Source organism: Emydura macquarii, unplaced genomic scaffold (assembly GCF_026122565.2).
Source record: "Emydura macquarii macquarii isolate MOO-44397 ecotype Brisbane River unplaced genomic scaffold, CSIRO-AGI_Emac_v2 contig_2422, whole genome shotgun sequence".
NCBI lineage: Eukaryota > Metazoa > Chordata > Testudines > Chelidae > Emydura > Emydura macquarii.
Window position 1 is genome coordinate 39,929,967 of NW_027132559.1, and position 14,791 is coordinate 39,944,757.

The following is a 14,791-nucleotide window of genomic DNA, read 5'->3' on the forward strand; positions in this document are numbered from 1 at the left end:
TGCTTGTGTTGCCTGTGGCCGATGGAGTTGGGGAGCTGACCCACAGCAGACACAGACAAGACTTTCTCATGCTACAGGCAGGTGGTAGTGAGGGTACCCCTGAGAGGGTAAACAGAGGTGGGGTGCTACAGAGTGGGGTGGTTCGTGCTTCTGGCCACGAGGGAGGGGGCAGAGTAAACACCTGACCCTGGGATCAATAAAGACTGAAATTCTAGGGCAATAAATGTTAAAAAAATACCCTATTTCCTATGAAAAGAAGATACAAAAAGTATCATACCTCCTGCTATGACAGTATTACTTGCAACATTTTGGATTTTTTAAAAACTGGTCAGTTGCTAGAGAAGTCATATAATTTACCACATTTTTCAGAGTGATCCCAGCAGTCAGGGTACAAAAATGCACAGACGCATGTAGAATACAGTTGCATTTTCTTGTCTGGTGACAGCTGACCTCAAATCTCTCTCCAAATTACCACATTTTTAAATTTTTAACAGAAGAATACATCCTGCTTTTAGGAAGCTGCCATTTTGATAGACATCCCAATCACCATTTGAAAGTGAACTAAGATTCTCAAGCAGTCATTGCTAAACAATCTCATTTAAAGGACCAATCTCATCAGCTCCACCAGTCAGGACCCCCACATGAGGGGGGAAAGGGTACACTTTACCGCAGCACAGAGGCCCTGGGTGGCCTGGCCCATGCTGCAACCCCCATGGGTATGTGTTTGGGAGGGGGCCCATGTTACAAGTTAGTACTGGACCCAAAAAAATTATGTTTGGGCCCTGCCACCAGTACAACTTGTCTTCACCAAGCCACAAATCCATCGTTTGCACTTAAACCCTGAGTCACCGACATCCTTTAGCCTTTTCTGCACAGTATATAACCAGTGAAAGGATATGAGCTTTGCAGCAATTTTTAAGTGGGAAAGGTTTTGTTAATAAGACATTTTTCTAAGTTGGAGATTGGAATTTGTTCTAAATCAGCCATAGTGAATATGGCTAAGGTTCTGTTATTAAAAGATGAAGTCCTGCCATCAAATATTTAATTTTAAAAAGATCTATTGCACATTAATAATGACACATCCAAATTAAACGTTACTTTTGGAGCCCCATTAGAGTGTTAATGTAGTGCATTAACCTTGGAAGTCTGATGGAGTAGCATTTGAATAAGATGAAGGATAGGAAAAAATAGTATTTATAATCAAGGATCCTAGAAATCCATTTGCCACAGAAAAACATGGAAAAATACGGCATTTGCATTTTTAAAGAGAATCTTTAGTTTTTTAAACTTTGTGAAAAAATAAAAACATATACAGTAGAGCCTTCACTATCCAGCTCTCTGTATTAACCAAACCACCAGCCATCTGGGTCTGACCGCCTGAGACAATCAGGGCTAACTGCTTGAGCCCCACTGCTGTCAGCCCCGGGAAGCTAGTGGCTCAGCTAGCACAGATAGCCAGATAAGGGAGGCTCAGATAAACAGAGTTCTCTTGTATATTAATAAAACATTGTGTTCAACTGATACCTATATATATTGTGGCTAGGAAAACTGAAGTTCAGTCTTTCATTTTAATCGCAGAAAAACTTGGATTTTTATCAGAGAATTTTTGGGGGGTTTGTCATAGAAACTGAGGATCCGTGTTTATTATAAACAAATGAAAAAAACTGACCACCATTTGCACTGTGGAAGAACAATTAATGTTGCTAATACTTACTGAACTAATATTATGTTGATTTTTCTTTACTCGTTCAATCTCTGGAGTCTCTTTTACTGCTGTGCCAGAACCTACTCCCTTCTTATAAAACACCTTCATATACAAAAAGAAAAAAAAATTATGAGCCACTTAGGAATGCAAGCACCAGTTCTCATAAAAAAGACATAGGCAATTTTCCAAGTTCTAAGCTTGTCTGACTATAACTCAGGAAAGCAAATATTTTAATTTTTCATAAATCAGCTCAATTATCACTAATATTAATAAAAGGTCAGCTGTCTTTCTGCACCTTTTAACATCCATAGGTAACCCAGGTAATCTATCAATCATCATCATCATCCTTTGATCTGAACTTCTTACAAGTTTTTATAATGATAGTTTTAACTTTAGAAATAATAATAGAGTTTAGATCAGAACCTGCAAATGCTTATACATGTAATCTTAAAATGATGTAATCTCACTGAAATCAATGGAAAGACACAACAATAAGCATTTATAAGATCCAGGCTTTATATTGCCTTTTTCATTCCTAGATCACAAAGTACCCTAAAAAAGGTGGACAAATATTATTCATTTTCCGATTAGGATATTGAGGTATAGGTTGGTTAAATGGCAAGCTGAGTCAGAGCTAGAATCCAATTTCTTCTAGCCACATATTACAACTCAAAACAAAGCTTTTATCTGTAAAAATACCACTCTGTTTTTATGATACCTCTCTTTAGTCCAATGCTTTTAATAGGGGTCAAAACAAAAGATACATACATCAATGCCGTCAATAAGTCAAAGGTATTGAAGCAGACGGTATTCAAGAAACCCCAAGAGCTGCCATAAATAAAATAAGCCTCCAGTAGCACTGCAGACTGCACAACTTTCAGGTACGTTTTATTTGAAAGAAAAATGTTTGGAATTTGACTAATAGGTGTCACCAATGTTGCCATTCCATAAAGAATTTTTTAGGCTGGTAGTATAAAACCAAGTCTGACTCAAGACTTCACAGAATAAAGCTTTAACACTCAGTATTTCTGCCTTTCCTAAACTAAGATTTATTGAGCTTTCTGGTTTTCCTCAGTAAACATAAAACAATGAAGCACAAGTTCAAAGACCACCCACAACCTCTCTCTTTCTTTAGGAACATGGGAACAATCAGACAGAATGAGGCCCTTGGTCCATCTAGTCCAGTACCGTCTCCAGCACCAGATGCTTCAAAATAAGGTGCAAGAAACCACACAGACAAGGAATAATCTGCCTTCATGAAAATTTTATCCTAACCCCAATAATTAGGGATTGGCTTAAACTTTAAAGCATCCTTTATATCCTTTCCAAACCTTCTTTTTTTTAGGATTAACTATAACAACTCTGGATATTTTTGTTATCCATATTGCTAAATTCTGGGTCTCAAAGACATCCTGTGGCATTGAGTTTCACGGTGTAATTACACTTTTTGTGAATAGTATTCCTTTATTTATGCTAGAATTTTGAATTTACAACTTCAATGTCAGTTCAATGTCATGAGCTGTCCCCTTGGTCTTGTGTTATGAGACAGGACTTCAAAAGTTCTCAGTCTACGTTCTGTTTATTTTATCATATCCTCTCTTACTTATCTCCTCTCTATGGCAAACAATCCTCAATTGTTTTGATCTATCTTCACAGGAGAGCTTTCACATGCACCCAATCATTCTTGCTCCTCTGCTCTGAACTCTTTCAATTCTGCAGTGGTGTTTTGGGGTGGGGTGGGCAGTATTACATAATATTTCAGATGAGGGTGAAACATGTACATAATTGATTTTTAATGTAATAAAATCTTCAGCTATATAGAATTTAACCATATGAAAAGAGAGACAGCTCATGAATAAAAACTGTTTTGCACAAACTTCTTAAAATGAGGTAAAGAGATTAATGTACTTGCTAAACTAAAATATGTTGTTTCTTCCTCCATCAAGGGGTAGAAAACATATTGGAACACGAATTTTACTATGAAAGAGATGACTGTGCAGTTAAGATCCTACTGTAACTTATCTGACACATCACTTGGAGCCAGTTGCATTACAAAAGCATTCCCAGCTGGCAAACAAAAAGAAGCACTGATTATATCTGCAAAGCTAGCTGCTTGTTTTGTCCCCTTAGCCAGAGAAGGAACTCTATATCTTTAACCCTGACAAAGTCCAGGCGTGAGACACTGCCAAACTAATGAGAAACATAAATAAAAGGAGGATCAAACAATGTCCCAAGTTTTCTTTAGTGTGGTTGCCTGTAGTACAACCCCTAGTTATTAAGCACTAGATTGCTTAATAACTTACCTTTATTAACTTAAGCTGCAGAGGATACTAAAAAGTCAGAATATAAAGAGAAAGAGCTGTAGTATATTAACATATTGTTCCCACTTATAAGCCGGTTTCACATATAGAGGGTGCAGTTAAGAGGCAGAGTTCAGAAATTCTATCTCAGAAATAAATGTATTTGCTTATGTTAAATATTTAGTTAAATATAAGGGGACATTTTTTCAAAGCCACAGCATTGCAGGCTCAGTCCGGCCTCTACAGCGTTACTGGGAAATTTCCTAGGAGGCTCCAGGACTATGAGGCTTGCCAAGACTCCTCCAAGCAGTGGCATATTGCCTGTGTGTCTCTGAGTCCTAACGGGCAGGGGGCTCAAATCCCAATAGATTTTAGAACCACAGATCCATCTGCACACCCTCCCTCCTCCACCAGCTGCTGAGGAAGAGTGGGGCCAAGAGATGGGATTCAGGGAGGATCTAGGTCACATTGCCCTTTGTTATCTTTTGTGTTTGAATTTTGCACATTATTGTGTTATCATAACATGAGACATAATATGAAACATGCCTCCATAATACACTGCACAGCAGTGCTCAAATACATAAGGCAACAAATGGAAGGAGGCAGCAAATATGGCAAGCGAAGAACTGAAGCAGCTGGGCCCAGTAGCAAATCACATCAGAAAGTAGTAGACACAGTGCTTCAAAATCCCTTCTCTGAAAAGAGAAGAGACTATTCCCAATCCCTTGGAGTAGATGACAGGCAGATGCTACATGAGCCACCGTGGCCCAAGCCTATCTCAGAAGTCTCTCTGCTCTCTTATCCACGGAGGCCCTTGCTTCCCCTTCTGATGCTGCAGTGTTCAGGGTGACACAGCTAAACAGCACTAGCAAAGGTTTAGCAGCCAGACAGTTTCCAAAGTCAAATGTAGCTGAGCAACTAAAACCATGTGCAATAATCAGGAATTTCAATTCTCTCTATCAGATAGTGTTAAAAAATTAAGCAGTTTTGTTTACATGTTGAAATTTTGTTGGAATACAACATAGGTTAGCTTACAATACCAGGTTTAATAGAATTCCTTTACCTCTAGACAACTGGCTCTTTCTGAGCTCAGGATTGGGAAACTAATACATTAACCAGCAGAAGTCCTATTGACCTTTACAAAAAGTTAGCCAGTATAATCAGTAACTGGGCAGTCTTTGGTTACATAAACTAAATTCCCTGTATTCATTTTCTCTTTTGGGAAATCACTATTATGTTAGAAGTATATTGAACATTACATTCAGCAGAACTAATGAACATACAAAAGTGAAGAAGACTGAATACATAGACAACAAAGTGGGAAATTTTAGGAATCTGAGCCATTTATTTAGCGGTAAACCAAAACTTGGATTTAGCATAAAGTAAAAATCTCTCTCTCGTCCAATGTAACATAAAACCATTGAATTAATATTTTTTAAGTCAAATGTATTTTGTAACAGGGTTTCTTCTAGTTTTAGACCACAACCATATGACAAAACTTATCTTTATAATGGTGCATTCCAGGTTTCTGCTCCTTTTTATACACAGTATTTAATAAAGCTATCCTTAGGCTTTGATTAAAAAAATTCTTCAGTTAAAAATAATTGAGTCTTGATGAGGGTAGCACCAGTGATTTAGTGATTCAAAATATTAGTGTCAAGCCTAGCAAAGACAGGTGTTTTATTCTGAAAGAATTAGTCGTACAGTCTTTGCCATTGCAAAATTATGCATATGGTTGAGGACAATTACTTGAATATTCCCATTTTATGCCAAGACACAAGAAAACCCATTCCATACTGAACATATCTGAAAAATCACTTCTAAAAGAAGTGCTGCTACTCACTGAACTGATGTTTTTCTGAGTATTCTTAATCCTCTCAATTTCTGGAGTATCTGGTATGGTACAATAGTTACAGAGCATCTTCCCTGCTTCATCTTTGTACATTTTCTGAAAAATACCATTTTAACATGTGATTGTCATCTCTCATTATGGATTAAAACATCCCAAATGTGTATTCACTCTGGGAATGTAGTGGTGTTAAAATGGTTGTAAACAATTTAGTTCCAATTAATGACCCCTTCACACTGGTAGAGTGGTGTAGGAGCTTTAGGCTTAGTCTACTCTAGGAAATTAGGTCAGTATAACGATGTCACTTAGGGGATGTGAAAAATCCACACCTTTGAGCGACGCAATTACTGACCTAACCACCCAGTGTAGGCAGCTCTAGGTGGACAGGAGAATTTTCCTGTTGACATAGCTACCACCTCTCAGGGAGGTGAAATACCCAGGCTAATGCCATTGGCACAGGTAGCATGAATGAAAACCAGGCCCTAAAACTTTAGTTCCACATGTAGCTTCCACATGTAAATATATTTAACATTAATATGGATTCCTCTAATTAATCAGAGGTAATTTAGCATACACTGAATAATATGTGCCTAGGACACACTCTTATGAGACATTAAAACACTTAACTAACCTTCATTCTGTACTCACCTGGCTTGCAATTTCAGAAGCTCTTTTGGCCCGTTGAATCTCAGGTGTATCTGTGCCGACTTGCATCCCCTTCCCTTTAATTTCAGTCTCCAGATCTTTCTTGTATTCTTTCTGCAAAAACCATAACTTTAATAAGCTTGAGATCTATCTACAGTACTCAAACTTTAGTGCAGGTTCTGCAGCTGCTGTAATTTGTGTGTTATCTTCAGAGCCATTCTTGTAACACTCACTGGATTCCAAATAACAGGCTATAACTTTGTATAATCTTGGTTTTTTGCAAGCTATGTTTAGTTCAGTCAACTTTCAATATGACTTTCTATATAAGGCTGATTGTATTTTACTTTAAATATAACATATATATTCCATTCTGTACTTACCTGGCTTGCAATTTTAGAAGCTTTCTTGGCTCGTTGTATCTCAGGGGTGTCTGTGCCCACTTGCATTCCCTTCCCTTTAATTTCAGTCTCTAGATCTTTCTTGTATACTTTCTGTGAAGAATAAGATTGGCAATACTTAGATGTACAACAGCCAAAGTGTTATATGGACCCTGCTTTAATCTGTGTGCCTTCCCTGAACAGCATCCTTATAACATCAAATGGCTTTTATATTAATAGCATTAGCTCTGTGGGGTCTACCTAGAGAATATCTATACTACACTTGTTGCCAGCTTAAAACATTCTTTTAAGAATACAGTTATCTAAAATTTCATGCAGCCTTTTATCTCAGACTATCTCTTCCATTTTCACACTCCTGATTGGAGGCCTGCGTAGATCTGAATCACTTCCTCTGACTGTATAAGATCAAGGCTGCAGGGCCTTGAGCATTTTCTCTAACTCTGCATTCATTTATCATTTAGTCTTAGCCAAACAAGCAGCACCCTATTTTAAAACACAAAATCTAGAAAAGGTAGCAGCTGCAGCTCCTGATCATGGTGCTAATGATGTTAATAAGTAATGCAACTTTTTCTTTTCCTAGGAGTTGGAATGTGTCATACCAAACTCTAACCACCTCATGAATTTTGAATTTTGTTAAATCTAACATATTTGATGTATTGCTGTATTCATTTGTAACCAAGCAGAATTCTTAATGAAGGTATTATATTCTGTTGAATTAAAAGCTTTCACCAAATATTGTATTAACCTGGCTTGCAATTTCAGAAGCTTTCTTGGCCCGTTGTATCTCAGGGGTATCTGTGCCCACCTGCATGCCCCTCCCTTTAATTTCAGTCTCCAGGTCTTTCTTGTATTCTTTCTGTGAAAATAAGGTTTCAAACAATCAGATGTACTATAACCACATAGTTTTGGGCCAGATTTTCAGACAAGATCTCCATTTTTGTAGGCACAACTGTAAGCCTGAAATGAACTACCAGGAAAACGTATGAACAAACTGTAGGAGCAAAACTTTGGAAGTTATTTCACTACATGGTTCAAAACTGTGCCCACAAAAATATGGTTTGAAAATCATGCCATATGAGTAGCAGTGACTATGTTCTAGAGAATTTTTTAAAACTCTGTGGAACGTAATGTAACAAGCTGTGTGTGGTATCTGCCCCATAAAAGCAGAATCTGCATTTAAGAAAATATTTTATTTATGAAAGGTCTATGGGTAGAAATCTAATGAGGTACAGAGGTGTTTCCAGTGAGGTCTTGGGGCAAGAAAGTTCTAATTTACTAAATTCTAATTTATCTTTAACATAAGGTCTTTGCTGAACCACACCCATTAGACAAATAGCAATATTTATACACGATGTTTGGTTTTCAGTTCTATAAATTATAAATATCTGACAATAATGAATGGAAATGAATATTTCATATTCATCTCACACCCAAAGAATACACATCCCTCATTTATAAACAAATGGAATTAAAATATTGAGACACTGCATACATTGGTTTTAGCTCTACTCTTTGGTAAAAGAAGCAAAGAAGTTACGTTCTCAGATATTCCTATTTATGCTACTGCCATTGGCATTCTTCTATCTCCTGAATATATAGCCACCACAAAAATAAATAAATATATTTTCTTGCTCTTTTTCTTTCCTATCCTTAGACACATGAAATTTTTCTTACAGGTTATATGACAATTAGGTTTATCTTCCTATTCATTAAAAAGAGTCCATCTCTTACATTGTAGGGCACCAAGAGCCTGGGCTAAAAGGCTTTCACTTCTTGATCCCTTTTTCAGTGGAAGAAATTGATCAGCCTAGGGGTGATCCACCCCACCTCCCACCCCATGCTTTTTTTCAGAAAGGACAAAATCACCTGTGAAAGGTGGTCCGATTACTTTTCCTCTCCTTTTAAGGATGGACTAGGAGATGTTTCTTCTTGGCTTCCCGTTTTTTAAAAGATTGAGGCTTAGTACACATTTACTGGGAAATTCGGCGGCAGTCAACGTGAGTTACGCAAGCTATGTAGAGTAGCTCTACATAGGTTGCGTAACTCACGTCAACTTACTAAATCCTCTTCTGCGCGACATCTCCACTACACTGTGCCGACGGGAAATGCAGTCCCGTCGACGCAGCGCTACACCTTTTGAGGAGGTGGTTTAATTGAACTGACTTCCAGATCGATTGAACGGGTCTTCATTGCCGCGCAATCGATCTGGATAGATTGATCTGACAGCAGTGAATTTGCTGCTGTCAGTGTGTACATACCCTGAGGGAAGGACAGTATTGGGTGTTATGATATGTGTATCCTCATTAACTTGAAGCAGGAAGGGCAGGCACTATGCACCAACATTCACTCTGGTCACAAGAGATGTTCCATTTCCCAGAAGACCTTCAACAGAAGCAGGGCTTCAAGTGAATTTAAGTTTATGTGATCCACTGTGAAGCCCAGGATTTGGTGTTAGGGAAATGCCATGTGAACTTGGGCCACCTTTGTAAGCACTAAGGCCAAGATCCTGAAACATGTTCTGTGCAGGTGGACCCCTGCACACCCATCTATGAACATAGAATAAATTGCAGGCTCAGGGTCCAAGAAAGAATAGTCCTTCGGCAACAGCTTTGCATTTGGGAAGTAGCTTTCACAAATATAGATTTAATCATTTATATAAATGAAAGTTGCAACATGTTTGACAATACGCACCAATATCCATTTCCAAAAATCCTCAAAATGTTTAATATAAAAGATTTTTTTTTAAATCTTCAGCAAATGATTCTTTAAAAGCCCATTAAACCATATTCAGCTTTCTTTCCACTAGAGCTGTGAGTACAATTAATGCCTTTTACTGTTTTCACTAACTGAAAGCAACCAATAAACTGAAAAAAACAAAAAACCAAAAAAAAAAAACCCACTATATCTAAATGCTTTATTTACTGACCTCGCTAATGATTTCAGATGCTCTTTTCGCTCTCTGAATGTCAGGAATATCCGGAATAAGTGTCATTCCTTTCCCCTTTATTTCATTTTCCAGATCTTTTCTATATTCTTTCTGCAAAATACAGGTTGCACCAATTTCAAAACATACAATAATTCCATTTAAATTATGTAAAAACTTAGAATATTTTCCAGAGGGTGCACTGTAAAGAGTGAACTTTCTATTACATCAACAACCTTCACTAGCAAAACATACCTCATTTAGTATCTGAGCTGCGTTTTTCACTCTAATCAAATCTGGCGTATCTTCAAACACTGTCAGTCCTTTTCCTTTCATCCCTTCTTCCAAATCTTTTCTATACTCTTTCTAAAAAAAAAAAAAAAAAAAAATCTCCACTTTAAGTTCTGTGCAAGATCTTGAAAAGGAATCCCTTCGTATTCAGTATTTGAAGGATTTCTTTGAAATTCTCTATGAAATATGAATTAGCTGAAATACATTTATCATAGTTAAAACAGAATTGGAAATTATCAAATCAAAAGGTATGATGCACCAAAAGTGAAAAGGTTTTAAATTTAGCCTTGTATTTTGCTGCTGTGCTCTTGAAAAACGTCCACTCCTATACAGTACTACCTAATCTGCTTAGGGGCCTTGGATAGTAGATCTTCATACGAATTAATTGCAATAGCCTTTGCTTCGTGGACTTTCCTGTGGATGGCACATCTTTTGTAGATTGATGGGTAGCAAGCTACACTTTCACCTACATTCTACTAATGGCATCACTGTTAGGATAGATGCCCTAAATAACTATAGTAATAGCTGGTAACCTGCCTAGTTGATAAATTATGTTCCAGGAACAATACTCCCACTTTGTAACTTCAATTTCCATCACACACAGCACTGAGATAGTATCTATCAACATTTAGCAACTGCTATCACCATAGTATTCAAGTAATATGTAATATTAAAAACATAGTGGAGGTGGCTGTGGCCAGCTGGTTCTCATCCTCTACTGTATTCCTGGATGGGTGATGTAAATTGATGACAGTGCAGCAAATAGATAGTTTAATCCAAATTTAAGGTTTTTAATTACTCTGTCAACTGGTTTCTTAAATAATAAATTAAAGCTTTCCTTCATTTACTGAAATTCACAGAATTTAGTAAAATCCTTTGTCCTTTTATTAGCCCATTTTTCTCAAACAAAAGAGGATACACCTATCATTAAAGAAGCTTCTCTTAAACGTCAGTAAATTATCAGGATCATCTATGATAATCAGGAAGATCCTCCCATTAATATGGGGAATAATTAAATTCTCTCTCTCTGAGAAATTGTGATTCTACAGAAAGCAGGTAGTAATGGATGTAATTTCTGCTGAGTGCTCTCCACAAGGAGAAGCCAGCAGAAGGGATATAACTGAGCAAACACATTGTTTTATTGCCTTTTTAAGAAATGAAGTAACTTTGATTTCTCTTACTTGCCTAAAACATGGTGCTTCCTTAAAGAATAATAAGAACCCTTCCAACACAACTAAGTCACATATCCTGAATGTACATCTTGACAAACAAATGTTAATAATTTGGCTTATTTTATTTTTTATTTTTTTATAATAGAATTTTGATAATATGGGGATCAAATTATCTGGAACTCAACATACTAAACTCATGAATAAATGTTGCTTTAATGCTCATATTCGCCTTCCCTTTGACAAACAAAGGATTATTCCTTTGGTGGTGAGGGGTGAGTTAAAGAGGTGAGAGATAGGAAATCATTTAATGCACTCCATTAAGGAAAAATGCAAACTGACATTTCCTTGGGGAACAGGCAGACATAGTAAGTACGGGAGTGTCTTAAGTGCACAAAATGGTGCTGCCAAAGCAAGCTGTATCTTGAACCATGCTCAAGTAGCATTTGACTTGCTGGGAGGAAAACATTTTACCAGGACATGAACAGCAAAGGAATATTATCTGACAACACCAGACTATCTTAGACCAGGATTTCTTAAGAAACTTTTTAGATAAATAAGACTGTATCTTTATCCATAGAAAATCTAGGATGCACTTATTCAGTTACCTAAAAAAAATCAAAGCAGGAAACTTCAGAAATAAAAGGGTGAAAATGTTTTTAATTTTGGCATCTTCAATTCTGCTTAAGTGGACAAGAATAGAAATGTTAATTCTTAATATGGCAAATGTAAACACCTTTATGCTATAATCCAAATTTATGTGGATGATATTGGACAGATTTGACCATTTTTTTTCGTAAATATGGATATTTTATATAAGTGAAATTTAAAATACTGATACATTGCTGAATCTGGTCAAATGAATATGTTCAATATATGGAATTCATCCAAATTAATACTCTGTCCTGATATGAAAACAAAGCTGTCTAATAATACAAGAGAAGGGACTATTGGTAGAAGGATTTTGAGCAGTGAAAAAAAATGTTACCGCATCCACATCAAAAATCGTTTTATGGGTATCCTAAACCGTTATTTCTACAACATATCAGAAGAAATCTTCTATTTGAGAGTGAAGATTTAATTTACTATAATGTATTAATGTTTCAACAATGGTACATGAAGAAAGTCAGACAAATATTAAAGCAACAGCTGTGATAAGGACAATGACTGGGCAACTTCTCATAAGAAATGCATAACGGAGACCATGTCATTTACTGGTCAGACCTATCTTATGAATTTCATTTTCTGTACTTTGCTCCTTCATATGCATTGAATGTAACAATTATTTTGATTTAAGTAACATTAAAAAGCCGGCTATACAAAGCTAGGACAGTGCCCTAATGCATAATTAAAACTGGAGCAGAATTTCAACAGCATTAAAACAATTATTCAAGAGAAAATTCTGCCAGCCTGTCATCTACAAAAATGCTCCTTTTCACCCCTTCATCATTCTGAGAAATATCTCTTTTCAGCCTTCTCTAAAATCCTATCAGAGAGATGGTTTTTGTAGCATGCTTTGAAGGTCACCAGATTAGGCTATTTCAGATGATAAGGGGAAGATATTCCAGAGACCTGGAGCCTTCATGAAGAATACCTGGCCAGCACCCCTCTTTCTAGAGTCTGATCTAATTCATTTAGGAGTCGGAAGCAACAAGAGGGGCTCCTCTTAACAATAGAAAATAGAACTGGCTTGAGCCCCCACTCAGTAATCTGGGAAAACTAAACACTAGCCCTGGGCACCTCTAAGAGGCAACACTTTCCTTCTTGCAAGCATTGATATTAAAAGAGAAAAGGGGACCCAACCTTAATATGGGAAAACATCACAATCACAATTCAAAAGTATGTGGCCATAGGCAAACACCCATCCACAATGTGTTGGGCAGTGTCCTATGACTCAGTTTCTCACCCTGCAGTGTGAAAGTCCAAGAAATGAATGTTCCTTTACACACCAGCCCCCTTTCCCGCTGCTGCCCACTCACAGTTGGCTGTCCTTGGTTAGTGAGGGCCCAAAGTTCAGGGGTGCATTCTCAGGGGTTCACCTTCCACTTCAGAGGCGGTGGGTGTTAATCAATGCCTCTGCTGCCACCCCCTCAGCAACTGGCTCTCAACTGCCACCATCTCTCTGCCACCGCTGACCACCGTCTCTCTGCTGCTACTCTCTGCGACGTCATGTTCTGAGGTTCTACCACTTAATGCAACTCTCAGTGATTTCAGCAGGTAGTAGGGAACCTGACCACCAGTGCAGTTTCTGTGTTGTCTTTCACTTCAACACTGTTCCCACACAGCATCTAAGACTTAGCCCTTAGACCTGCTCAGCAGTGATGTCAGCTCCAAGAATCACCAACCAGAAACAAGGACACTCAATTGAGTCTACTCAACTTTGTCTTTAAACACTGGAGAAGGACAGATCAAATGGTATCTAGGACTCTTCAGGCAAAGTTCACACACCAGGCAAAAATACCTGTCCTCAGCCACGGTCATCGTCATTGGTATTTGGCATCCTTACCCTCTGCTTAGCAAGTGAGGCTCATGTTTAGGGTGACTTTCCCCCTCCCCCACGCAATCATGGCACGCCAAGAACAGCTCTGCTGCCCTTTACTCATACAATAATAGTCTATACAAACAGGGTCTGCTTCGAAAATCTTTTCCCCCTGTTCATCCCTAGATGTAAGGGGGGAGCTCATTCATACCCTGCTTACATTTAACACTCAGTTTCATGGCTCTGGTATGTTAGAATTTTTATTTTTTGGATGCTCATACAGGATTCTTTAGAAAGTATTCATACTGTTGAGAGCACTATCTCCAAAATATAATAATTACATGTTGCAATAATCTAAATTGGTCAGATATAAAATAGTGTGGAAACCAAAACTGAAGTGTGCTGGGAGGTGGGAGTTTTCGTAAGTCAACAGCACTCAGAGATTCTGGATGAAGTCATGTTCTTATTCAGCTAAACATGAACATAAATTGTTCGTGACTCAATAATTGGCAGCTAGTCTATTGCCCATTTTCAGTGTAACAAAGAAACAAAAAACTCCTACTTTACCCCTTTCAGAAGACTGGTGACATGTTGTACATGCAAGAATTCTGGAGTCTTGTCTAAATCCAGGGACGCCTTTCCCTTAACCCTTTCTTCAAAATCTTTGCGATACACTTTCTGTTGAAACAGACCAACATTTACTGATGTATGCCGTTATATTCACATGAATATATAGACATATTGCTGAGAGTACATTCTAAATTAGACACACACTGCAAATTCAAACTAAAATCAGACACTCTGTAGGTTAGTGGTCAAGCGAAGTAGACAGTATTAGGGTGGGAGGTTTTTTAAACAAAGATGTTTATTTAGATATCTATTACTTATTGGGTTAGCACTGAATGGCCTCATGGAAGAAATGCATTTTGAGGAGGAATTGGACAATGGCAAGGGGGTTTTGACTGGTGAACAAGAAACAGGAGAGAGTCAACTGGACTTGACTGAAGCAGGTATGAAGAAAAATGTGAGAGA

General features: G+C 37.6%; 1 protein-coding gene across 13 annotated transcripts in view; it reads right to left on the reverse strand.

The window, feature by feature from the left end:
• The window catches only part of NEBL (nebulette), a 382,486-nt gene that overhangs the window by 54,248 nt on the left and 313,447 nt on the right, over positions 1-14,791 (reverse strand). For 8 of the 13 annotated variants that reach the window (XR_010922369.1, XM_067562341.1, XM_067562340.1 and 5 more), the window contains 8 exons: positions 14,327-14,437; positions 10,076-10,186; positions 9,824-9,934; positions 7,643-7,753; positions 6,880-6,990; positions 6,503-6,613; positions 5,849-5,953; positions 1,715-1,807 (listed from right to left, as the gene is read on the reverse strand). The exons of 2 other annotated variants lie outside the window; for them this stretch is intronic. Coding sequence is in view for 10 of the 11 variants with exons in the window: in XM_067562341.1 (XP_067418442.1) it covers positions 1,715-1,807; positions 5,849-5,953; positions 6,503-6,613; positions 6,880-6,990; positions 7,643-7,753; positions 9,824-9,934; positions 10,076-10,186; positions 14,327-14,437 (864 nt within the window). In the remaining variant the exon portion in view is untranslated. The remainder of the gene's footprint in view (positions 1-1,714; positions 1,808-5,848; positions 5,954-6,502; positions 6,614-6,879; positions 6,991-7,642; positions 7,754-9,823; positions 9,935-10,075; positions 10,187-14,326; positions 14,438-14,791) is intronic. 3 more of the 13 variants (XM_067562339.1, XM_067562344.1, XM_067562343.1) reach the window with 3 other exon arrangements.